This window comes from Ovis aries, chromosome 3 (assembly GCF_016772045.2).
Source record: "Ovis aries strain OAR_USU_Benz2616 breed Rambouillet chromosome 3, ARS-UI_Ramb_v3.0, whole genome shotgun sequence".
Classification (NCBI taxonomy): domain Eukaryota; kingdom Metazoa; phylum Chordata; class Mammalia; order Artiodactyla; family Bovidae; genus Ovis; species Ovis aries.
In genome coordinates, this window is record NC_056056.1 from 35,491,729 (window position 1) to 35,518,451 (window position 26,723).

At 48.7% G+C, this 26,723-nt stretch overlaps 1 protein-coding gene across 3 annotated transcripts in view; it reads left to right on the plus strand.

Annotated features, from left to right (window-relative positions):
• Window positions 1-26,723, plus strand: part of PLB1 (phospholipase B1) — a 132,932-nt gene that overhangs the window by 52,504 nt on the left and 53,705 nt on the right. For all 3 annotated transcript variants that reach the window (XR_009599785.1, XM_042245932.2, XM_042245933.2), the window contains 12 exons: window positions 339-395; window positions 5,358-5,426; window positions 6,210-6,284; window positions 9,431-9,494; window positions 15,904-15,962; window positions 17,445-17,518; window positions 19,193-19,236; window positions 22,787-22,895; window positions 24,315-24,366; window positions 24,687-24,767; window positions 25,930-25,995; window positions 26,324-26,424. Coding sequence is in view for 2 of the 3 variants with exons in the window: in XM_042245932.2 (XP_042101866.1) it covers window positions 339-395; window positions 5,358-5,426; window positions 6,210-6,284; window positions 9,431-9,494; window positions 15,904-15,962; window positions 17,445-17,518; window positions 19,193-19,236; window positions 22,787-22,895; window positions 24,315-24,366; window positions 24,687-24,767; window positions 25,930-25,995; window positions 26,324-26,424 (851 nt within the window). In the remaining variant the exon portion in view is untranslated. The remainder of the gene's footprint in view (window positions 1-338; window positions 396-5,357; window positions 5,427-6,209; window positions 6,285-9,430; window positions 9,495-15,903; window positions 15,963-17,444; window positions 17,519-19,192; window positions 19,237-22,786; window positions 22,896-24,314; window positions 24,367-24,686; window positions 24,768-25,929; window positions 25,996-26,323; window positions 26,425-26,723) is intronic.

Consider the following 26,723-nt stretch of genomic DNA (forward strand, 5'->3'; position numbering starts at 1 on the left):
GTGGTTTAGAAAGAAGAGGAGGAGGAATATTAGTTCTCATCCCCCTCCTACTCAGACCACACCTGAATCACTTCCGTGCCACCTGCTGCTTCTGGTCTTTAGTTCAGTGTGTACAACCCCATGATGACAAATAGCGTGTAACCCGCCCCTCCAGGCCCTCACATCCCAGCCCTGACCCCAGACAGCTGTCCTCTACGTTCCCACCATTCTTAATGGGGAAGCATGCAGGATCGAGGCGCATCGGGCCCCCCATCTCTGCCAGGGGAGCTTCGAGAGTGTGTGGCAGGGCTATCCCATCCCTCGGGGCACACAGGGCTCTTCCTCTGGTTCTCTTTCAGGGGGAGCAGCCATTCCAGGATCCCACTGCTCTCGGCTTGACTCTCTGGAACAGCATGGTGAGTGGCTGGGGGTTCTGGGGCTGCACTGATAACCTGGGGTTTGTTCTGTGGAAGGAGGGGCAGGACTCTGCCGCTGTGCCCGACCTGCCCACTTGCTGCTGGAGGGGCTGCAGGAACCACGAGGACTCCAGGATGATGGTGATTCTGGGCCACCAGGGGTCCCTCCCACACCTAGTATGGCCCAGCTGGGACCCCTGGGAGTTTCCCCTCCTCTTCCCAGAAGCTGGGCTGCAGCCCTGACAGTGAGCAGGGCTCCCTGGAAAGCCTCAGTTCCGCTCTTCCTGGAGGCAGGGACACTTCCCTGGAGTCTGTCTGGGAGACTTCACTGGGAGTCAGGCACTAGGGATCAGGCTCACGTAGCGAGTAGGTCCGGGTTCCTCTCACTTCACACTTGAGGGCTGTCATGCGGTTCCCAGGGCCCAGGGTGGTACCTGGGGTGAGTGGGCTCAAAGGTCTCACGGGCGTGTGAACCTAGGGTCTCCGCTCCCTTTCTACAAAACCCCTGAGCCGACACGTGGTGAGTGTGTGGCTCCCTCCCTCCCGGCCCACAGTGAGTACTCACCACAGTGACCCTTCCTCCTCTGACTGGGACAGGCTTTCCCCAGACTCTGAAGTTTCCCCCAGGGCTGTCTGGGATTCGTCAGTGGATGGAATGTTCTGTCAAGACTCTGAGCCTCTCCAGGACACCAGACAGAGACCTGATTTTGCCATTTACTTTTTTCCCCATCCAAGCTGTCTTATTTTTAGAATTCCCAAGACAGAAACTTGGTTTTCTTCTTCCTTGAATTAGAAAAATTTTTCTCTCCATCTCCTCGACTGGGGTGCAGAGCTGAGTCCATGAGCAGCTGCAGTTGGGTGTGTGGTAGCCGATGAGACAGGGAGGGCAGGGCTGGCCCAGGCAGCCTGGGTCCATGGAGTCACACCAGCCTTCAGAAGAGGCATTTGATTTCTTTGGATGAGGACCCTTTTTAGTGGGCCTGACCCCTGGGCAAGATATTCCCCCGGAAAACCACGTTACTGCTGATCTCCTGTGAAGGGCCAAGGAAAGTGACTGGTCCTATACAGGCTGCCCTCCCCCACCCTCTCTCTGTGGGAGGAGAGCTGATGCTTTAAGCTCAGCCAAACCTCTCTCCTCCCCAGGAGCCCAGAGGGGAACAGAAGGTCTTGCATTCAAGACCAGGGACTGGGACCTCGTTGGTGTCCCAGGGGCTTTGAGGTGGAGATGGCTTTCCTAGGTGGGCAGTTACCTGCCCACCCCAAACAGCAACCATTTCCTAGCGAGAGGCTTCACACTTCCTGGAGCTGAGTCACTAGGAGAAAAGTGTGTCCCCAGGAAGGTCTGTGCCCTTCTTCCTCTTGGGTGAAATGACAGGCTATCCCACCATCTCACTCCCAGAGCAAGCACAGCTGCCAGAACATACAGACAGCTCCTGCAGGCCCCGGGTAATTTATGAGAAATCAGGGCAGTAACAGATTTCGGGAAAGGGCACTGGGTAATGAGCCAGAAAACCTAGGTTCAGGTCCAGCTGTGCTATTGGTTGTTTCTTGAGGTGTATCACATGGTCTTTCTGGGCCCCCTTTTCTCTCCTGGCCAGCCTCAGAAGGCCTTGGCAAATACAGGAGCATTCCCCCTTGGGTCCTCCCAGGGACATGGGGAGACCGCAAGCCTCCCTTCCTTCACCTCTGTGCGTCTCTGCTATGTTGGACCCCATCGAGACCACAGAGTTGTCAAAGCCAGTTATGTCCATCATGCCCAGATTTGCAGACCCACAGAGGCCCGAGGGAGGGCCACCCTCTTGCTTGGGGAGCAGAGAGGCGCCAGCAGAACTGCTATGGCCACAGGGGCCCGGATTCTATCGCTTCTCTCCTTGGCCTTGCCCCAGGACACAACAGTGGAGCTGGCTGGGCCAACCACACAGTGTCTGCTCCCCTGGCTGAGCTCGGGATGGGTGTGAGCTCTGAGAGTTGGTAAAGGAAAACCCCATACACCTAGCACCATCCCAGCCGAATGAACCACTCAGATGGAAGTTGAGCTCCTGACACAAAGCAGAGGAGGATTTGTGTTTGGGATGTAATTCATTCCCAGGCCCTTCCTGCTTCCCCGGTAAATTCTGATAATTCTTATACAACAGTAGTGTTGACGAGACCCACCTGTGGGGGCTGTTGCCAGATCCAGTGGCCACGGACCCCCACCTTATGCCTAGCCCTGAGCTAGTGTTAGAATCTCAGGGCACAGCAAGAAGGCTGGGGAATGGCTCCCAGTGGAGCGGGAATCTCGAGAGCATGTCTAAGGTCACCCCCCTGCCCCTCCCACACTCCAGTTCATCTCAGGGGCCGGGAAGCCAACGCACAGGAGATGCAAGCAGTGAAAGTAAAAGGAGACCACGAGCAAAGCCCAGCATCAGTGTCCCTGGAGGGTGTGCGTGTGTGTGCAGCGTGGGGTGGTGGACGGAGGGACGCGCACGTGGCCTTTTGATGGACCAAGTCATTTTCCATCCTGAGGGTGGAGGGTCAGAGCAGGTGTAAAGGGAATTAATGGCAGCAGGAAGGATGTAGGTGATGGATAAAGAAACATTTAGGATAAGATTATTCATGCAAATGGGTTTATTGAGAAAACCTATGACTCTTCCTTTGGAGTCCTTAAAAAAAATTAGGCTCTGTGATATCCATTTGACTAAAATAAGCATGATGTGGTTTTCTCAGTGTTTCTTTCCAGATTCTATCATTGATTAAATTCTTGAAAGATTGGAGAAATCAGGCCAGTTCGACTTCAGGCCACCAAGCCAGGTCCACTGAACACTTCCTTTCAGAGCAGTCCTGAACCTTATGGGTGGGACTCCCACACTTAGAAGTATCCACCATCAGAATAAAACTGAAAGGAGCTGAGGAACCCTGTTCTTCCTCCAGCCCCTGAGTGAAAGGTTGCCACTCCTTTGCCAAAAGGTTAATTACACCCTTTTATCTGACCTGGTCCGTTTGGGTGACAAGCCAATCCCAAGAAGGGTAAAGTTCTTTCCTGTTCACTGGGCACAGATGCTGGGATAAGATACTGCTGAGGAGTCTAAAAGGCTCTTGCAAGATGGCAGAGCCCGTGACTGAGCCAGACAGGGGCGTCCGTCCCATTGTCTGCTGTCTCTTGTGTCCCTTATCAGAGTGCTTGGAAGGGGAAGGGAGTAGCAGGATGGGGTGCCCTAGGAGCCCAGCCCCTGGAGGCAGCAGTGATGGCAGCAAACACGAGGTTTCCAGACAGTAGAAGTGTGGGCAAGAGAAAATCTACGATCTCTCAAAGCCACTGCATTTTCCTCTTAAATGTTTACAAATGTGTGTGTGTGTGTGCATTCTAAGTTGCTTCAGTCATCTCTGACTCTTTGCGACCCTTTGAACTGTAGCCTGCCAGGTTCTCTGTCCATGGGATTCTCCAGGCAAGAATACTGGAGTGGGTAGCCATACCCTCTTCCAGAAAATCTTGCCGACTCGGGGATCGAACATCTACCTTCATTGGCAGGTCTTTACCACTCGTGCCACCTGGGAAGTCCCTTACAAATGTACAGTGAACATTTTAAAGTAACAGAAGGAGCTTAAAATTCCTCCTCCGTTGAATTCTTCAGCTGCCTTCATTTTCTCATCTTCCCTCCAGTGAATTTCCTGGAATGGATCCTCCGCTGCTCTCCCTGTGGATACACCACACACTTTTTGCTACGTCACTTTTTGCTATGTTAGATCGGCTTCAGTTATCATTTAAGTAGCTGCCTCTATCAGAGCTGATACCACTATCACTCTTCCTGAAATGCAGGCACACTCTCTGCTTGTTAGCATGGGGCTGTGCTGTGCCCCATGCCCCTGCGCCTCTGTGTCCCAGGTAGAAACACGGGGCTTGCCAGGTGACCAAGTGTTTCATTCATTCCTGCTGGTTTACACCATGTATTTGCCTTTCCTTCCCATTCCTATTCTCCTCTCAGAGGGAAATGTAATCAGGGAGCCAGGCAGCATCAGGGCAGCAAGGATGGGGGACAGGAAGTCAAGCAGAATAAATAACCAGCTGCTGGAAGGTCAGGAAGCCAGCAACTGCATGAGAGTGATTCGATTGGATCTGGACACCCAAGTCCTCGTGTCAGTTCAGTCTCTCTGGTGTTCAGTTTCCCTGTCATAACAGTGGGCCGGAATCGGTGGTTCCTCTCCTGCAATGGAACTCAGGTTGTTGTTCAGTCGCTCAGTCATGTCCGACTCTGCGACCCCATGGACTGCAGCATGCCAGGCTTCCCTGTCCTTTACTATTTCCCTGAGTTTGCTCAGACTCATGTCCATTGAGTTGATGATGCCATCCAATCCTCTCATCCTCTGTCTGCCCCCCTTCTCCTCTTTCCCTCACTCTTTCCCAGCATCAGGGTCTTTTCTGATAAGTCAGTTCTTCACACCAGGTGGCCAAAGTATTGGAGCTTCAGCATCAGTCCTTCCGATGAGTATTCAGGCCTGATTTCTTTTAGAATTTACTGGTTTGTTCTCCTTGCTGCCAAAGGGACTCTCAAGAGTCTTCTCTAGCATCACAGTTTGAAATCATCAATTCTTTGGTGCTCTGCCTTCTTTATGGCTCAGCTCTCACATCCATACGTGACTATTGGAAAAACCACAGGTTTGACTAGATGGTGTTCAGTTCTCTCTGGTGTTCAGTTTCCCTGTAATAGGAGCAGTGGGCTGGGCATTGGTGTTTCCTCTCCTGCAGTGGAATTCAGCTTGAGCAGGCATCAGAATCTCTGGAGGACTTGATAAAACACAGAGAGCTGGGTCCCACCCCAGGGCTGGGGGCTGGGAAGTGGCATTTCTAATGTGTTCCCAGCTGATGCTGCCCTCCCAGGGTCACAGTCTGAGAAACACAGGGCGAATGAGCGTCCCTCAGTGGTACCCTAGGACGCTGCCACCTGTGTAAGACTTTGCTGTTCTAAATATTACCTTCTATTCCAGTTGCAGCCAGCAGGACAGAAAGATGAACCGTTTAGTGCAAAAGAGAGGCCTCTGAAATGTCCCTCCCAGGTAGGCAAGGACTGGAGGGGGCTGAGGTGGGGGTAGGGGGAATCTCCTACTGAGTTGGGAAGAATGGTGGGGTCACAAAGAAGTAGGCTTTGCTGTGAAAGCGGGTCTCACCTGGATGAGACATTAGCCCCATTAGAGTCATGGGTCTGTTCTTCTGGGCCTGGGCACACCTAAGGTTTATATCTGTGGGCCAAAAGAACTGTTTTAATAGAACTCAGGCCCCTTCCATACCTATGCAGGGCATAGGAACAAAGCCACAGGTCACCTGGCCCCAAATGCCAAGATGGGTGTCTTAAATATGTGCCTAATGTATAGTAGGTATAGAATTAATGTTGATGAATAAATTACTTTTTAAAAATGACAATGTAAATGAGTAGAATTCCTCTTATCACATGATACTGGTCAAAATTTTGTCTTTCTTGATGAATTGGTAAGTTTTTTGTCACTATGCAATTCATCCTATTTTTCTCTTGGCCTTGGCTCTCAGGAAACTTTAAGTTCTCTTTTCATGGAGATATACCTACTGCGCCTGGTGGCAGGAACCTCAGGTAGAAAGCAAGAGATGCTGACTGTGGCAAATGGGGAATTTCAAAGTGTTAATGAACTCCTGCAGGGAACTAGTGGGCAGTACAGAGAAGAAAAGCCAGAGCGTGGTTTTCTCATCATTTAAAGGATGGTATGAATGCTTCAAATTGGCCGAAGGCATTGCTGGGTGATAAGACCTGATGATTCAAGGATAAGGATTCCTGGATCATGGCTACAATACATTTTCTTTCTCTGCAGGAGAATCCCTATCTGTTCACCTATAGGAACAGCAACTATCTGCCCAGGATGCTAAAGCCCCAGGTGAAGACTGAGGTATGGAGAGGTGTTCTGTGATTGACAAACATGCCAATGAACCAGGGGCAGCCACTTGATGAGTTTTAGAAGCTTCTGAGGGGTTCTTTGTGTGCTGGACCCCCAGGGGCAGGCTGGAGAGGGTGAAGGAACTCGTGTGTGGGTGTCCCCTAGGTGCTTGAAGCAGGGCTGCCCTCATACTCCATCTTTAGAATGATCTTGGCAACCAGTGTCCCGTGGCTTCACTGGGTATACTGGGGGCTCAGTGCTGCTGGCTCCCTGTCTGTTTTGATGTGAGGCAAGAATCTTTGTATATGATTGTGCTCGGTCATGTCCGACTCTTTGCAACCCTATGGACCATAGGCCACGAGGCTCCTCTGTCCGTGGGATTTCCTAGGCAAGAATACAGGAGTGGGTTGCCGTTTCCTCCTCCAAGGGATCTTCCCAATCCAGGGATCGAACCCACGTCTCTTATGTCTCACGCATCAGCGGGCAGGTCCTTTACCACTAGCACCACCTGGGAAGCCCTAAAAATCTTCAGGCCCTCCTCAAATCTCTGACAAGCCCTTTTAAACTCATCCAAGCCCTTAATCTGAAGAGAAAGTCAAGAAAAGACAGGGAAACGGGGTGAGATCTGAAAGCAGTCAACGTGGAAGTCCTCAGCCATCAGCCACCCCTTCGGGGCCGCCTCACACTCACTCATGTCTTCATTTTGACTTATCTCATGAGTCTTTTTCTAATACTTCCTGTTGAGATTAGATAGGGCACTCCACAGTCCTCTGCGCACACAAGAAACACTTGAAGGTTGTCATCCTCCTTCTCAGAGGACCAAGGACCAATGTGGGTTGAGGTGAATTCAGTCTTAGCACCACCCCCACCTCCCTACTGGATAAAAGAGGGTGCAGTTTGTTCTGGGTGGTGAAGGCAAAGCTGATGGCCAGGGCCTGCATCGCAAAACCCGAGAGATAACAGTCTGAAAGACGATTTATCAACTCATCGCACACTCTCTCACCAACTTCACAGCAATAAGGATGCAGATAAGAGGCAATGCGGCTCAGTGAGTTGAGCGAGTGGGCTCTGGGTTCAAACACAGACTTTTCCTATTACTGGCTCTGTGTCAGCAGGCAAAGTACTCAACCTCTCTGTGCCTTGGTTTTCCAAATCTGGGAAATGATGAGAGTCATCATCCTACCTCATAGAAGTGTTAAGTTATAAAGTATAATGCACATTTAACAGTATCTACCTAGGAAAAGGAGTACGTCAAGGCTGGATATTGTCACCCTGCTTATTTAACTTATATGCAGAGTACATCATGAGAAACGCTGGACTGGAAGAAACACAAGCTGGAATCAAGATTGCTGGGAGAAATAGCAATAACCTCAGATATGCAGATGACACCACCCTTATGGCAGAAAGTGAAGAGGAACTAAAAGGTCTCTTGATGAAAGTGCAAGAGGAGAGTGAAAAAGTTGGCTTAAAGCTCAACATTTAGAAAACGAAGATCATGGCATCCGGTCCCATCACTTCATGGGAAATAGGTGGGGAAACAGCGGAAACAGAGTCAGACTTTATTTTGGGGGGCTCCAAAATCACTGCAGATAGTGACTGCAGCCATGAAATTAAAAGACGCTTACTCCTTGGGAGGAAAGTTATGACCAACCTAGATAGCATATTCAAAAGCAGAGACATTACTTTGCCGACTAAGGTCCGTCTAGTCAAGGCTATGGTTTTTCCCATGGTCATGTATGGATGTGAGAGTTGGACTGTGAAGAAAGCTGAGCACTGAAGAATTGATACTTTTGAAGTGTGGTGTTGGGTAAGACTCTTGAGAGTCTCTTGGACTGCAAGGAGATCCAACCAGTCCATTCTGAAGGAGATCAGCCCTGGGATTTCTTTGGAAGGAATGATGCTAAAGCTGAAACTCCAGTACTTTGGCCACCTCATGCGAAGAGTTGACTCATTGGAAAAGACTGTGATGCTGGGAGGGACTGGGGGCAGGAGAAGAAGGGGACGACAGAGGATGAGATGGCTGGATGGTATCACTGACTCGATGGACATGAGTCTGAGTGAACTCCGGGAGTTGGTGATGGACAGGGAGGCCTGGCGTGCTGCGATTCGTGGGGTCAGTCGCAAAGAGTCGGAAATGATTGAGTGACTGAACTGAATGAACTGAACCAGGCCATGAGTTTTATATAAGAGGGAGCAATACAGCCCTTCAGGATACACTTACTGAATACAAGCTGTGTACCATTAGCTTGCAGGCTCTGTGAGGGCAGGGGCTCAGGGCAGGTATCTCATCACTGTTAGCTGAGAAACTAAATGAGTGGGTGGATGAAGACCAAGTATAGGAGATAAAAATACAGATCGTCTAGTGGGGTCAGCCAGCAGTGGCAGCACAATGTACCAAGCCCTGTGAGGTTCCCATGGGTATTCTGAGAACACAGCTGGAAAGCACACAACAGGAGGGAGCTGAGAAGCCTTCCCCGGGGCTCCCACGACCTCAGCCTTGGGGGTGACGAAGGCGTAGCCAGGTGGGTGGGAGGAGGGAAACAGGGAGAAGGAAGAGGAAAGAAAGGGCAGAGGCGGGTGTTGGGCAAAGACACGGAGGGAACAGAGAGCTACTGGACGGTTTGAAACATTGAGGGCCTCCTAGGCCATACCAAGGAGGATGGACTTTATGCTGCTGTTCGTACAGAGTAGAAACATGCATATTTAACCAACAAGCATTTACTGAGCTTCTACTGTGCCGTGTTATAGGCTCTGGAAACACAGTAATCGAAACAGACAAAAATTCCTGCTTTCACTGAGAATCTGGGCAAGGGACTGATTTTTATGTTGAGAGAAAAAGAGTCCTGTGAATGGATTCAGAAGGCTAAGGAGGAAGCCTACAGGCCAGCAGCAACGGTGCTGAAGAATACAGCCATATTTTGGAAAGAAGTGATGAAGCCTGAAATTAGGCTGAGGGCCTAGAGAAGAGGGGGAGGCCTCGGAGCAGCTGGAAGGGGTTTTGCGGACACTCGGTGTGAGCATTGAAGGAGAGGGACAACTCCTGAAAGATGCCCAGGTTTCTGTATTAAGTGGTATCTCCCCAGTAGAGGCACACTTCTCACCCAGTTTCTTACACGGAAGAACCATTTCTTATTATTTCTCCATGTGTCTCCTTTCAGGTGAGAGATGGAGCGGAAATCAGGTGCTCTGACAAGGATCCCTCTGACACGGTTCCCACCTCAGGTACACGGCTCAAGTCCAGTGATTTGTAAACTCATGTGAGGTCTAAACCCATCACAGTAAGAGTAGCCTTAGGATGTCAATCCCCACAATCTGAGATATACCTGAGAGGTTTTCAGGGCCATCCAGCTCTGTGTGTATACTTGCAAGTTCATGCCTGTATTTGATTATTCTTTAACAAAAATGTGATAACATTATCAGAAAGCATTTATTGAGCATTAACTGTGTGCTAGGCCATGCTCTGCAAAGGGCCCAGTGTCAGGTGGGTGAGGTGATGTCATTGTCCCCGCTGGGAAGCCTTGATGAGGCAGATTTGTTCTGTGAAAAGGAGAACTGCCTTAAGCAGGAAGCAAAAAGTCCATGCTCTGAGTAGGGCCGTCAGTGTGTACTCAAACACCGCACAGCGCAGGAAAGCACAAAGTCTTACACACGTGCCGTTTTCACTACTTCTGGGTATTTTCAAAATGACTGTTGCTGGGTCATGAAAGTGAGACTCATGGAATGTTCTAGGCAGAGACCTTTCCAAAGAGGGGCTGCCTAAGGGCTGAGCCTTTTCCTCCGAATGAGTCAACCTGGGGGTGATAGCTGTGTGCACCAGGCCATGGAAGGCCCCGGGTGGGGGCCATGCGGTGGCCCACACAACTCAGAACCTCAGCCTAGGAGCATCTCTGCAACCGTGCAGTGGGTTCTCGTGCGTCCTGGGGAGTGACTCGTGTGTTCATTGATTTGTTCCCTTGTTTACTCATCTATCAGATGATTGTTGAATGCCTCCTACGTGCCTCCCAGGATAGAAAGCAAAGTTTGGAGATGTTACGGTATGCAAATCTTTGTGGGCAGGTTGTCTCCTTTTGCTGAGTGTTAGTAGAACAAGTAAGTGTCAGCTTGCCCTTCATGCCTGTCTTAGCTCCACATACTCGAATCAAGCCAAGTGACTGGCAAATAAGTTAAAGATCTTCTCTCGGAACACTTCAGTACGTAACTGGCTCTTGACGAAGTTGCAGAAGAATGGAATAGGTGATAAAAGTCTTACACACACACAGCATCTTTATGCTTTTTCCCCATATTAGTGACAGCCTCTTCCTGTTGGTTAGTTTGCTAGCAGAATTTTAGTAACAGAAACAAATTATTAGCTTCATATGTAGGCTCTCCAATAGCAAAAGCTCAAAGATGTATGTGTATATGTATATTACATATGCACGTGTCTGTATACATATATGTATACGTATGTATACACGTGTCTATACATATATGTGTGTGTGCCTATGTATGTTTGTGTAAGGAGAGGGAGGGTGACGTTTGTTTTAATAGCCATACTCTCTACAGTGAAATGATATCTATCCTCTTTTAATCTTATCATTCTAAAAGGATGGTCTGTAAAGATTTTGCAATCTGTCCAGATTATGTTCCTATCACAACAGTGATAAGCAAGCAGTCCATTAGAGCATATCTGAACATCTGAAAGCCAAATGAAACATGAACCTCTCCTTTATCCCCTGACCCTGGAGATGGTCCTGTTTATTGGCACTTGAAGATGTAAGCACAAGAAATCTTGAGACCTTGAGGTATGAGATGCTCTGGTGATAGTTGTTTGGATAAGCAGGTGGACAGATACAGGCATCCTTGATCTAACCAAGTAGGCCGGGGAACAAAATGCCGGCACTGGTCTACTGGGTGGCAGTACTCAAGGGCTAATGCTGGGTTGGCCCCTCTGAGTACCCCCACTAAAATGCGTCATTTCGAAAAATGGCCACAGCTAACTGGACAAAAATGAAAAACACATTTCATTACTACACTTGATATCTGATTGGACATTTTAATCACACTTGTGGCTGTTGGGGCAGGAGAAAGACTTAGCACCGGGCCACGCTATTATCACCCTTGATAATTGTCACATTTTTGGTGAGGTCATTCACCCTTCTGGAGACCATGTTTACAATTTCTAATTGAGATGAAGGCATCTGATATGTACTTCTAAGAGCAGATCATCTATCTTTACATCGCCAGTGACTCAGCACATGGTGGGAGCCTGATAAACGCTTGTTGAACTTATCTTTATTGCGGAGTATTTCTACTTCAGCAAATCAAAAATTCCCAGGGTTGAAAAAGATCCTAAAAACCCATTGCACCAAAGTGCCTTCCATTAAGACAATTTTTCACTGAGACTTTCTTATCAAATAACTGTTTTACCTTCAGAGTCATTTTCAAAAACCTTTTTTGTAGTCCCCTTTTCGAATGTCTCTCTCAAACCAATCCACCAATACACCCAGCTAATGAACAAGTGATAATTTCAAAATAAGATACTGCCTTCATCAACAGGCCACAGCCCCTGGCCCGCCCGGGTGCCTCACATCACTCCATCCGGAGCCCGTAGGTGATGAACCTCTTCCGCTGATCTGTGGGGTTTGGGATGAGATATGTAGAGCTGATGTAAGTAATTTTCATTGCCAGTTGCTGTTTGGTAGCATGAATGAGTGCATGCACGCACGCTTCTAGTTTCCTCCTTCTGGTCAGTGGGCTGTGGCTTGTGTTCATGCTCAATCATGTCTGGCTCTCCACACCCCTATGGTTTTCAATGCATACATAAAATTTATTGAATGCTACCTCCTGTGGGCTTTATAACTTCATAAGTACTTACATCATTTTGTATTACTTCATGGCCCTGTCCATAAGATCACTGGGATAAGTTTAAAAAAAAAATACAATGGGCCTTGAGGATGACTTAAGGTTTTCCCAGTGAGAAAAGGAGTAACATTTTGTAAACAGAAGAGTGGCAATAAGGAGCCAGAAAGGGCACTGGCTGTCTATTGAAGTTGGCTATCTTAAAGTGAAGCTGCTAATTCCATGCAAAGGGGGAAAATTCATGGCATTTGAAAGTAGAACAAAGTTAATTCTATGCCACTGTCACCAATAGTATAAATTAGAACAAGTCATTTCTAAGTCCCTGACATCATTTATTTAAAATGAGCGATTCCAGCGCTGATATTTAAATTGCCCGGGTTGTAGCACTGTGATCACCAGGGGCTTCGCTTCATTGTGGGTCAGTGGTGAGCTGTCCAGGGCACATACTGTCCAGGGTGCATCCAGAAGCTGTTTCTAGAGTCACCACATGCTCATGAGACTTGGGACCTAACTAGCCTGTGACTAGGAAGTCATGATGCCCTGCAGGGAATAACAGCCTGCCTGTCCCCCGGTGGTGCAGAGGTTAAAGCATCTGCCTGCAATGTGGGAGACCTGGGTCTGATCCCTGGGTTGGGAAGATCCCCTGGAGAAGGAAATGGCAACCCACTCCAGTATTCTTGCCTGGGAAATCCCATGGGCAGAGGAGCCTGGTGGGCTACAGTCCACAGAGTAGCAAAGAGTTGGACACGACTGAGTGACTTCACTTTGTCCCCTTGGCGGGACCCACCTACTGAACAAGTTCAAACTCACCCCAAGACACTTGGATGAATATATTTCCCTTCCCTGCAGTTTCCATCATTTAGAGCTTCAAGAGCTATAAAGTCTCTGATACAGAGCCTCTTCCTTAGCCTTTAATTCAGCTGAACACATTTCTTGAGCTCCTATGTGCCAGTCACATATTTTTTTCATGTAAACTCATGCCAAAGCACTCCAAAGACAGGAACATAGACTAACCTGGGCCAGCAGTTTACCACCAGCGCAAAAGTCTTTATATAAGTCCCTCAGATCTGAGTGCAAAGGGTTGGGCAGCTCTAGCTGACAATTGAGAGAAAGTTGGTTTTTCAGATTATTGCCCCAGGTAGTTTAAGAACTCCCAAGCGTCAAAGCTTCTCCCTGCCGTTCCTTTTTCTGTCCAGTGGGCACTTTCCCCATTCTGTACTCTAGTCAACCATTTTCTGGTAATTCGTGAACTTTCATCATAGTTTAGATGGCCTTCTGATAAGAGGCCCCTTCTGTAAAAATGTTGATGAGTTAACAATATGTTTATCAACTTCGTTCGAGGTGATGGACAATCTGTACCAGATAATGTTTAGGCTAATCAGCCCACACAAATTTAATCTTATCTCTGATGAGCTCTCTCCCCAAGGAGAGCAATTGCTAAAGTGCTTTGCTGTGGTTCCAGGCTGGGTCTTTATCATATATGATGATATTAACAAAACTCAAATTGAGGGTTCCGGAATAACAAGCCAATGAAATGTGGGGGCAGGGTTCTATTTTAATAAGATCCCAGATGGTTCAAACTTCTGCCATCTCTATTTGGTTCTTTGGGTTCATTATCTCTTACAGGTCGTTTCTTACAGAATGACCAGCAGGAAGCCACCCCTTCCAATCTGCATATCAAGCCATATACATGTATGTACACACACAGATGTGGACATACATGAGCACGTATATATGTGTGTGTTTCCTTTCTGCCTGCTACAAATTTAGGAGGCAGAAATGGCCAGCTTCAGCCACCCCTTTAGAATACTGTAATGTGCTTTCCAAGCAAATCTCTCATCTCCTCCACATTTTACCAGCCCCAAAGATTTCCCCTAACCTTTGCACACTCGTTAGTGTTCCCAGAATTCACTGTATTACACATTATGGCAACAAGAATACGGTGATTGGCCATCATCATCAGAAGCTAAAATAAACCCTCTAGAGTTGAGGAGAGGAGGTCTTAGTTTTCATTTTGTTGCCTTTTTTACCCAGATCCTGATTTCTTTGAGAAGAGGTCATTTCAGAGTTCTCAGGCTCAGCCCCGTGGATGTGTGCTAACGTCTGCAGCTGGCTTTGTGATTTGATATTGTTCTTCTAACCACAGAGCCTTGGGCCCACCCCAGACCTACTAAATCAGAAACTCTGAGGGTGGGGACCAGCCATCTGTGTTTTAACAAGCTCTCCAGATGATTCTGATGCATGCTTAAATTTGAAGACCACTAATCTCTATATTTTGCATACACACATTCACAGCTACGCATGGTTTGGTTTGCATGCTGTCATGGGAAAGAAGCAGGGACTTTTACTTTTCCAATGAGAGCAAATTCTCAGTGGGAGCAACAGTTCCTCATAGGCGGACAGCATAGAAGTCGGGTAGACAAGATGTCTCCATGGAGGGAGCAAGACCTGAAGATCCCTTTGAACATTGTTTGTGCTGAGCGTGAGCACAGCTTCCCATGCAGATGCGATCATACAACATGGTAATGAGTGAAGTAGACTCTAGGTAGTCAGGTGGTGTCGAAAGCATCTTTTTCTGGGTTTCCCCGCCCTCATCACAGAGTGACTTGGTAAAGAAGGGCTGTTGAGAGAACCTCCTGGAAGGTAGATTTTAGTTTATTTATCTTAAGCAGTGGCTCACTGAAATGAAAGGTTTCTTTCCCTGTTGGAGTAGTGGGCCACTCCCTGGTATAAATGCTACATTAGACTTCTTCCCAGGCTGAATGGTAATTGACCAGTTAGTGCAGCATCACACAGCTAGAGACCACGGAAGGCACATCGGAAGAAAGACGGAGCTGTGTCAAAGTCGGGGTGACTATGGGAGGAGGTACTCCAGGGAAGTGGGAGGTACAAGGGGGAGTAGGAGGTGAGCTTGTGATCTGATGAAGGAATGGACGAAAGGTGGTACACCCACACAATAGGATATTAGCTGTAAAAAAAGCACGAGGTACTCACAGCTGCTACAACATGGAGAACCTTGAAAACAGCATGCAAAGTGGAGGAAGCCAGACATACAGGTTGCGTTTTGTGTGATTCCATTTATATGTAATATCCAGAATAGGGAAATCCATAGGCAGAGAGCAGACAGTGGCTGTCACAGGCTGGAGGGAGGGAAGAGTGACTGGCTTAGTGCGTACAGGTCTCCCTTGGGGGTGATGAAAATGTTTTGGAACTAGATAGAGGTCATGGTTGCACAACACTGGGAATGTACTAAAGGCCACAGAATTGTTGATTTTAAAGTGGTTAATTTTATGTCATGTAATTTCGCCTTTATTTTTTAATAGTCAATAGTATAAAGGCATTTCCCTTTTCACTTCAGAAAAACTGAGCTGATTTTTTTCTAATAAAATATAAAATATAATATTTTATCCCAAATATCAACAGATCCTAGCATAGATGAAGTATAGGTTTCACCTCCACCACAACCCCCTCCTCACTCCCAGATCAGGTCATCAGGGACTGTTTACGCCCTGAGGATAACTGCCCACCTGTGGCATCAGGTTCACCCAACACCAGCAGATGCCCCTCTGAAAGTGGGGCCACCTTCCAGCTCCCCAGCCCTGTGCCCAGGCGCCCCAAGGAGGAGACTGGCAGTCAGGCTCCACAGCTGCTACTGCTGGGCTTTAGGACAAGGATGGGCTTTTAGCATCTTTGTCCAAACGCAATTTCCCTACTTTGTGTTAGTCTACCTAGAACACTCTTCCCTGATTCAGAGGAGGCAGGAAGCCCATCTTCTGTTCATCTCTGCATTCAGTTCACAGGCTGAAGCTGGCTGACATCAAGGTCATCGGAGCCCTGGGCGACTCGCTCACGGTGAGTTACGGATGGCGGAAGGAAGGGCAGGAGAAGAGAAGATCTTGGTTCATAGGAGAATCTCACTTCGAGCCCTTAGAGCTGCCATCATCCTTGCAACCTCAGTCCCTCTCCACCTCCCCACCCTGGAATCCAGCATTCCCTACTGGCGTTGAGTTTTCCACTGCCATTCTAACCTCATCTTTCTTCTCCTAACATTGGATTGAAAGAGAGAGCAGGAAGTGGGGGGCCCAGAGGGAGCCCCTGAGATAGAAGTGACCCAGCCCAGACCACACAGCCTGTCGGTGGTGGGGTGGAACAGTATGAGGTGTAGGGCCCCTTCAAAGACCAGATGCTTTGTTCTGTCCACGTAGGAAAGCTAAGGGATCGTGCCGAGGGCCATGCGATGATGCAACAGGAACTAGTGCTAATTGAGGGGGTGAAAAACCAGGGTCAGGGGAAGAGATGGAAATACTAAAGATGATCCAGCCTATGTCTGCAGCCGCCCCGTGGTGACCTCCCAGTCCCCACAAAGAGTGATCCAGAAAAAGCATAATCAAGTCCTTAGAGCACCGGGGTGGGAGGCAGGGGTCCCTGCTTCCGGTCCACAGCAGCTCATTACAGAGGAGTCCAGCTTCTGCTCTCCAGGTCAGTAAGGTCAAGGGCCTCCAGCTGAATTCCGCCCCCCCCCCCCCCCAGCTACCAGCTGACACCTATCATGTCTGTGGCCTGTTCACATTGATATGATCTCACTCAGTTTCCTCAATAAAATCCTGTGACATATCTCCTCAAACTTAAACCAACAAAGAAGGTGAAGCTGGATGAGGGAAAGTGAGTACCACGGCCACAGAGGCTGTAAGTGCTGGATGCGGACAGAACTCTCAGGCCCTGACTCTGAGGCCAGAGTCCTGTCTCTGTCCCGTAGCCCTCTTCTCCATGACCCCTCACGACTCTTTGCCCCAAAGGCGGGGACACCTCTCCTGGAGGCCAGCCTTCCCCTGCTTCCTTGAAATGGCTTGTCTCAGAAATAACAGGCGTCAGGCAAGGGACACGAACCTGCAGTGTGTCGCATAGTGGTTTTAAAAGACTCTGCTCTTTCTGTAGCGGAGGAGCAGGTGCATGGCATTTCGTTTTAATTTTTCACATTGTACGTATGAGAGATCTATTCATATCAAAGGATTATAATATACTTCCTTTTATGATATAGTTCACAGCTTTTAGAAAAATGGGGCCCTGAAATGATTCCTTTGGAAAACCACGCTGCAGTCTAATTTCCAGAGCACTTTTGCCAGCCTGGTGTCTGGGCATGGTTTCCCAGGGTGGGTTCCAGGATTCCCAGCGGGAGCTTGCACTCATTTCTGACAAGGCAGGATTCACATCAAGACATGGTGCTGTCAAGACTCTCGGTTCTAAAGGGCTTGGCATTCTGGCCTGGCCAGGACAAGAACACAGACCCTCTGGTGAGCAGGCAAGAAAATTACCCCCGTGTTGTTCTCTTTTCAGGCAGGTAACGGGGCCGGGTCCAAGCCTGGAAACGTCCTAGACGTCTTGACTCAGTATCGAGGTCTGTCCTGGAGGTGAGTATGGCCGTGGCGAGGCCCAGAGATGCCTCGTCGTCACAGGACAGGGGAGGATCTCCCTGAGCATGTAGAAAACAAGTTCTCTAGCAGAGAGATGAGTCACCTGGTGCTTTTCCATGAGAATTTCTAGGTTTAATTTAAGGAAGGTATTTATCAGCTTTCCCATACCACTATTTTCTCCCAAACAAGTCTGGATCTGAACAGGAGGAGTTTAGGGGAGAACCTACTCAAACATTTGGGCTGGAAAAGATTGAGCTTCCATTTCTCCCTCTGGGCGGTAGTCTCAGAAGGAGGCAGCAGCCGTCAGAACCATGGCTGTGTCTGAGTCCCAGCTGCCTGCTCTGTGTGACCTTGGGCAAGTTATTCAACCTCTCTGAACTGGTCTCATCTTTGATGCAGAGACGATAATACTGGCTTAGCGTTGTCACGAGGCTTACATGCTAAGTCGCCTCAGTCACGTACGACTTTGTGCGACCCCATGGACTGTAGCCCACCAGGCTCCTCTGTCCATGGATTCTCCAAGCAAGAATACTGGAGTGAATGCCAGGCCCTTCTCCAGGGTATCTCCCAACTCAGGGACCAAAACCACATCTCTTAAGTCTCCTGCATTGGCAGGCGGGTTCTTTACCACAAGTGCCCAGGTCACGAGGCTTAGAGAGAATTTAAATGCCTAGCACAGTGCCTGACAGAAAGGAAGGTAAAAATCATAGCTGGGATCACTACTGAAGGGCCTTCATTTAACAGACGAGAAGCATGGCTCAGAGAGGACAAGTAACCTGTCCAAGATTACACAGATGATAAAGGAGCAAAAAGTAGGGTAGATGGCTCCTGACCCCTAATCCAGCACCTCTCCTAATCATGTATATATATCTTGTGCATGCTGGCCCCGCTCCGCCTGTAATCAAATCCAGGCACCGCGGACTGTGGTGAGCACCACTACAGCTTCACCTTTGAAAGTCTGGCGCATGCCAACATGAGAGGGCAGGTGTGGTGTTTCCTCAGCCTGCAATCCATCATCTCTGGCACCAGCTTGGACCTGAGTGCTGAGTCCCTGGCCTCCTCCCTGATGATGCTCCGCAGAGTTAAACCCCACACCGTTTTGGGAACCTTTGAAATGTTCCCAGACGTACTTGGCAGAGAACGAGGAGATATGGAAAAGCAGGGAATCCAATCAACTTTGGAACGCTGTGTATTTTCATGCCTAGAAACCCATCCAACTTTGATTTGGAATTTTAGAAGTGGTTTGGAAGATGGAGAAGGCTCTCTAGAAGACACCCTTTAAAGACTTTCCCCAAGCCAAACAGGAAGAAAACCATGAGGGCAAACTTTTTTTTTTTCTTTTTAATGAAGGGGCCCACTTAATTCCCTTGCCTCGAGGTTAAAGCTCAAACTTAAAAAACAAATGTCAGCCCCGTCGGTTTAAACAAGTTTTTTATTTGGACATTCTGGTTTGTGGGGCAAGTAGAGAAAAGTTGCTGTGTTCTGGGTTTTGTTTTTTTTTTTTTTTTTTTTTCAGTTTTTCTATAGAAATAATGAGGAAAGGGAAAGACCCAAGCCCCTTGAGTGTTTCTCAGAAGGAGGAAGGTGTGTCTTGCTAGTGTCTGGGGTGTTTCAGCGTTGCTGGCAGTTTTAACCTTCATTTTCTTTTTTGTCCCCACGACGACGACGTAGTGTGGGCGGCGACCAGAACCTCAGCAGCGTCATCACCCTGCCCAGTGAGTACGCGCTCCCCCGGGGTTCGGGGCGGGCCCGCCGCAGCCCTGCGCGTTTCGGCAGCTCCCCCTGGCGGTGACCATGGGCTTAGCAGGGAACCGGGCTGCAGAAGACAGCCGTGTTCGGCAGGGGGCGCTGCTTCCCCAAGACGGTCTCCTCGCTCTGCTTCTTGAGAGTAATTAAAGCCTTGCAGATTTTTTCTTTTTTTAAAAAAAGAGAAATTGTATTTGTCTGAGGAAGGAAGAGAGTAAGAGAGAAAGAATGCTCCATCCAGCTCTTAGTGCAAGTTATTATTAAGCAGTGATTGAAGAAGGAAGGAAAGGAAACCCCTCTCTGCTTTGCCTGTCATTCTGACCAGAGTACATTTCTGGGAGGCGTTGGCTTAGGCTTGGACTGCGTTAGGCACCACTGCATACAAAGACGTTGAATTCCTGTGTGTCCGGTTTAGGGAAAGCTGCGATGGCAGCAGCAGAGGTGAAGTTACCTTGTTCAGGCCATGCAAACACAGCAATATTTGGGGCGCAGCATTTTCCTTAAATTGCTTCATCAACAACCTGTTTGGAACGATTTGTTTAAGCCTGACTACATTCTTTCAGTGGTGTTATCTTATTCATCTTTTCATTCTCCTTAGTGCATACACAGTGCTTGTTCTCAAAGCACTCATAAAATATGTGTTATTTTCCCTCAAAATCTTCTGGCTAACAATTTTGCCAGAGCGGAATTTAATCGGTCCCGTTCTCGTTTGCTTTTCTTGTAATTATCCCTTGGTAATATATCTTTAGCAGTTAAGAAATTAACTTTAGCAGTTTCAGCTCTAAAGTCAGACTTTGATGATAAAGATGGCTTGATTGCTACACAAGCAGAACTGGTTGGACTTCATGGGCTATCTGTTCTTGCTATTCGCAAATCCTGTTGAGTGTAAGTAGGTACGGTTCTGTGGCACAAGTACCCCTTGTCTTCTTTATTTTTAGGTCCACACAAAAGAGCTATGAATAAACTCCACTATTGCGAGGAGATGGTTGGCGTTGCTTTTGTGAATGTAATTGACTGGGCTGTGAGCTGGGCTAGTGTACACCACGCTTTGCTGGGCTCTCTGATTGCCATGCAGTTGTGGTCAATAACATGACTGGAAAGCATCCGATTCAAGGTCGTCCACTAAAATGATTCGTGGAAAAATTGAGAAAAAGTCACGCCTTAGGTGGATGCCCCTGACAAGCTTAGCTCAGCAGTGGAACATGGCCTATTCAGACTTCCTTACTAAAGCTGTGAAGACAGATTGATGGTAGGGACCAGATAATCTATGTGGAAATAATCGTATAGCCATGTGTTGGAAAACTTATGAAAACATAGGGTCAGAGCGGAAGCTCAATTCAACTCCCTCTTCAGTTTAATCCAGCAAATACTCCTGTGCTGGATGCTTGCGAAACAGGACAATTAGACAAGGCCCCTGCCCTGATGACATTACTAATGTCTGTTTAGGGCCATGTCTCCCTAAAGACAGACACGCATACCAATCATTATTGCCACGTACCAAGTTTAGGGGAAAGTAAATAAGAAAGTTGTTAACCTTGCCTTTTGAAAGCGGGGCTTTAAGCACTGGAATTCATCAGATAAGGAAAGGGAATGGAACGTTCTCGGCAGAGGCAACTGCATGCCCCAGCAAGCTCTCACCCTGCCCAGTGACTAGTGCCTTTCTGTGATATTCCTGATAATACCTAGGTCGCCAGAGATGGATTCTTCCAGTAATGAGGAGTCTAGGATAATCCCTTCCATTTTCAGCTAGCTCTCTAGTGATCTCACAATGCTTCCTTCTAATGAGTAGAAATCAGAGTAGCTATCATCCCTTCGTACAATGTCCCCAGAGCCACAGGGAATGAGTTCAGTCCCTCTGGGTTACACAGGCCCTGTAGCAGTGCTTGGTTGCAGAGAGCACCCTGCTGGATGGCATGGTGCCTGAAAGTCCGGACTGATACCTAGCCAGTTCTTTCCCACATCCGAGAAGATTGTAGGTCTGGAAAAAATACCCTGTGTTAGAGCTGCAAGACTAGGTTTCTAGCTTAGGATTCTATGCTTAGTAACTGTATGACTTTTAACAGTTTTCCTAGCCTTTCTGAACTTTGAGTTATTCTTCAATCCATAAACATTTATTGAGCACATGTGAGGCTCTGGGACCGCTGACCTTATGCTTCTGCTCTGACCCTGTGTTTTCACAAGTTTTCCAACACATGGCTATATGATTATTTCCACATAGATTATCTGGTCCCTACCATCAATCTGCTTGCAGGAGTTCTCAGCCAAGTTGTGGGCAGAATGCAAAATGAAAAGAGTGGACCCAGCATGGTAAAGGCATTAGAATGAGTGAGACTGAAAAGCTGAACAAAATTGGCAGCAGGTAGACTGGCCAGAGTAGATGGGGGAATAGAGCCTGAAAATCAGAAATGAAAAAGGAGATGCTATTACTGAAATAAAAAGGATTATGAGAGAATATTGTGAACAATTATATCCATACAATAGAATATTATTTGCCAATGAAAAGGAATGAAGTACTAATACATGCTAGAACAGAGATGGAAACTGATAACACACTAAGTGAAAGAAGCCAGTCACAAAAGACATTGTATTCTACGGTTCCATTCTTATGAGTGTCCGGAGTAAGCAAACCTATAGAGATGGAAAGGAGGTTAGTGGTTGCCATGGGGCTGGAAAGCTGAGTGCTGAAGAACTAATGCTTTTGAACTGCGGTGTTGGAAAAGATTCTTGAGAGTCCCTTGAACTGCAAGGAGATCAAATCAGTCCATCCTAAAGGAAATCAGTCCTGAATATTCATGGGAAGGACTGATGCTGAAACTGAAACTCCAGTACTTTGGCTACCTGGTGCCAAGAACAGACTCATTAGAAAAGACCTTGATGCTGGGAAAGATTGAAGGCAGGAGGATAAGGGGATGACAGCGGATGAGATGGTTGGATGGCATCACTGACTCAGTGGACATGAGTTTGAGCAAGCTCCAGGAGTTGGTGAAGTACAGAGAAGCCTGGCTTGCTGCAGTCTATGGGGTTGCAAAGAGTCGGGCATGACCGAGCTACTGAAATGAACTGATAGGGCTGGTAGAAATGGGGAGAGACGGCTAATTAATACCAAGGTTCTTTTTGGGGTGATGAAAATGTTCTAAAGTTTATAGGGGTGTGGTTGCACAACTGTATGAGTGTACTAAAAGCTATTGAATTGTACTTTGGTGAATTTTATGTTGTGTGAATTATATCTCAGCAAAGTGATTATATATTTAGAGAAAAAGCAAAGTGCCTGAGAGCAGTACCTGAGAGCAGTACCTGAGCCAGATCGGCACTTATTCAGCACCAATTCATTGAGCCCCTGTGTGTGCTGCCCACATGGCTCAGCATCGCCCTTCTGGACATTTTCTTTGGGGGCCGAGTGAACTGTAAGGGTGAGGGCTGTGGGGGGGGGCTCTGCTTTGTCACCAACACCCCTTGGCACTTATCAAAGGAATTCGAAGATGGCTTTAGGGTACTGACATCTCTTCCTTGTATTTACAGACATGCTCCGGGAATTCAACCCTTCCCTGAAGGGCTTCTCTGTTGGCAAGGGAACAGAAAGCAGTTCTGGGGCCTACCTAAACCAGGCTGTGGCGGGAGCCCGAGCTGAGTGAGAATCTTGGGGGTGAACCCCAAGGGTCCTATGGGGACCTGGTCGGGCCCTTGGCCTAGACCCCTGGTCTAGGGTGTATGGCTGAAGGCTGGGTGGTTTGGTCCAGGGGAAGGATCTGAGGGTCAAAGACAGCTGGGTGGGCTCTCTTGGGGGGTGTCCCTTGCTCTGGGGCACAAAAACCCACTAGCCCACCCCTAACCACATCCCCAGGAACTAGTCACAATTGGTTCTGATGCCAGGTACATGCTTTGATCAAATTGCTTTGCCTCATCCATATTTCTTCCAGAATAATCACAAACCTTACTTTACCATGTAGTTCCTAGGGATTCCTATGTTTTGGTTCCTAGATCCCCTGATATTCTCTCAACTCTCACCGCCACCCCGAGCTTGAGCCCCCATCCCCCCACACACCCTGAGCTTGAGCCCCCATCCCCACCCCGAGCTTGAGCCCCCATCCCCCCACACACCCCAAGCTTGAGCCCCCATTGTCACCCACACCCCGAGCTTGAGCCCCCATCCCCACCCACACCCTGAGCTTGAGCCCCCATCCCCACCCGAGTAACTTATTTATTCAGGACCGGAAAAGCAACAGATTATCCAGAACAGAGATCATACAAAACCTAATAGGCTTTATCATGAATTCTGTAACTTCCTCTTCCTTTTGGTGGGGGAGGGGTGAAAGGCTACCACTTTATGGCTTAAAAATTGAGGCTTACATTAATATTACCTAATCTTGCTTTTTTCCAAGTATATGTCAACTGATGGCATAAGAAGAGAGGCAGTTCTCAGAATGACTAGATGAGGAAGCCATCTAAGAATGAAGCCTGAGCTGAAAGCATGGAAGTAACCAGAGCAGAGAGTGATTCATATGGCCCTGGATTTCTTCCCTGCTTTCCCCCAGGCCCCAGGGCTCTTCCACGTGAGAAATCTGTGTATCCAAGCACGTCCTGTGTTGTAGGGGAGAGTTAGGGACTATTATCCCAGATTATTGTTATTACAGATGAAGACACTGTAGCACCAAGAGATGGAGTGGCCTGGACAAATGTATTATCTCAGCCACACGGTCTCTCGTCTTTATGCCTCACAGGCTTTATCTCAAGTTCCGATAACAACCTGTCCTACTAGACAACAGTTGCAGTTTAGAAAGTACCTTTGTTATCTCTCATATATCCTGTGTAGTAACTGTGAGATTGAACAGAGGGTCAGATGCCCATGTTTCCTTGGTGATGCTGCTGAGGCTCAGAGAGGCCAAGTAATCATCCCAACACTCTAGCCCATAGAAAGAGCGGCAGCCCTGCTAACTTCAGAGCAATCGATGAGGAAACTGAGCCTCGAAGAGCAAAGTGTCCATCCAGGGACTCCGATGCCTAGCCTGCTCTGCTGGGCACATGACTTTTTCCTTATGTCTGCCCTCAGGGACTTACCTGTTCAGGCCAGGAGGCTGGTGGACCTGATGAAGAATGACAAGGTAAATCTGAGGAGAGTGGCCTCTGGGCCTACCTGAGGTAGGGCATCCAGAGCAGAGAGCAGGTGGGAGGAGTTATGGGGATGGAGAGTTTCAGCTCTGGGGAGGACGGGACACATGGGAATCCAGAGAGGCCACCTTAAAAAAAAAAAAAATTAGCACCTGTGACCTCAGTACCCCCAAACCAAAGAAAAGAAATTATTAATGTCTCCACTAGACCTCCAGGGTGTCCAGACCCATCCCTGCAGTGTTCAGCGCTTTGTATTTTCCTAGACTTGACTCTAGGGCAAGACGTTTACTTGTTTGTTTCCTATTCATTTCAGAATATAAATTTTCAGGAAGACTGGAAGATAATAACCCTGTTTATAGGTGGCAATGACCTCTGTGATGTCTGTGATGACCCGGTAGGTCTCCAGGCCCTAACCCAAGATTCCCCCAGGAAGAATTTCCACCCCGGGTCACTGGAACAGTTCAGCTGGGTTGGGACTTGGCTAGTGGTCAGGCAATGATCCAGCCTGGGCAAAGTACTGGGGGCAAGCAGACACTGAAACACTGCTCTATCCATAAGGAGCTCACACCTCCAGGGCAGGGGGACACAGACAGCTCAACTTCAGCTGTGATAGAACTGTACCTAGAAGAGAAGTCTGGGGTCAGGACTGCCATGGGATTTGGCATGGGGGTGGGGGTGGCATCAGAGGTTTACAGAGAGTAGGAGAGTCTGGGTTGTGAACACAAGAAGCTTTGTCAGGCAGAAAGCGGACCAGCAGAGCAAAGTGGTAGGTCTGGCTGTGGCTTGAGAGCACCTGCTCCCAGAGGTGACTCTGCCTCCCGAGACTCCTCAAGGCTTGCTTTCCTGGCATCAAAGTCATCAGAGTCTGGGATTTCCAAGCTGTGTTGTGGAGGGCCCGCAGTGGGGCCTGAGGGCCACTGGCTACGGGGTGGAGCAGATGAGGAGGTGGGGCCATGGGTTGCTCCCTCACTTCCCCTGAAGCTTTGATCATTTGGTAGAGCAAGGCTCTTGGCTAAGTTTCACTCAGAGAAAGGGTTCCACTGCTTTTCTTTAAAAATGTTTGATAAGCACAAGATGAGGGAAAATCACCCTTAAAATGTTTTACCCTTGGGGAGGGGGAGGCAGGAGCCTCTTCCCCTCTCCTTATCTCCTCAAATAATATGGTTGAGCTGTGGGTTCCCAGGCACGGGCAGCTCCCGCAGAAGTGATCAGCCACTAGGATGTTCAAGCTGCAGGAGATCTTAGAGGGCCCCTGCTTCAGGATCCCAGTTCAGAGGTGTGATGTGCTTTAGCTAAGGCCCTACCTCTAGTTGACGCAAAGTGGGTCGAGAGCTTTCCATAGCAGAAGAAAGGGTGTTTCCCTGAGGGTCACAGCCTTGACAACCTTGAGGACTGTGAGGTTAGGGTGGAGGCTGAGGTCCCAAAAGACAGCCTGTGCTTCAGTGTTGCCCATTCAGACTGAAAGGCAGGGAGGAAGGGACCCAGGAGAGGATGCGGTCCTGGTTACAGAGAGACTGGGTGGTGACTGGGGTTAGAGACGTCGCCTCTCCCCGCAGGTCCGCTACTCTCCGCAGAACTTCGTGGACAACATTGGGCAGGCTCTGGACATCCTCCACGCTGAGGTACGAAGGCTGGCCCACATGTCCTCTGAGCCGCTCAGCCACGGGCCTCCTCCTTGGGCGTCTGGCTTCCGGCTGAGACCCTCCCACGTGGCCCCCTTCTCCTGGAGACCAGCGCCGGGCACACTGTCACTCCTGGGCCCAGCAGCCTGAGCACACGCATGTTAACAGCGAGCAGCAGAAAGGAGGAGACAGGGATGACGGATGTGGGTGGGCCCAGGTGACAGGCCACAGACCTGACACCCAGCAGGAGGCACGGGCCCCAGACCTGGGGGAGAGGCTGGCGCAGCCCAGCCGTGATCCTCATGGGGACGATCTGGCCTTTGCTCAGGTGCCTCGGGCCTTTGTGAACCTTGTCAAGGTGCTGGAGATCATCAACCTGAGGAAGCTGTACCAGGAGAAGAATGTCAGCTGCCCGAGGCTGATCCTCCGGTGAGTTGGATGTTCTCCACCTGTTCCCAAAAGGGCCTATGGGTCCCTTGGCAGAGAGTGACTCTGGCTAGTGAGAAGAGCCAACGGCAGGAGTGTGAGGAGTGCTGAGACCCCCTGGTCACACCTGACAAGGCCTCCTGGAGGAGACCCCCAGGGCACTGTGCCCGCCCCCGCCACCCAGTCCAGGCTCCTATACCCTCAGAGGACATGCATTTGCCACTCAATGTACTTCTTTTGCTATGACAGCTCAGGACGCTCTTCAGTCCTCCAGGGAAGAGTAAAACATGAGGGGCAGGCGA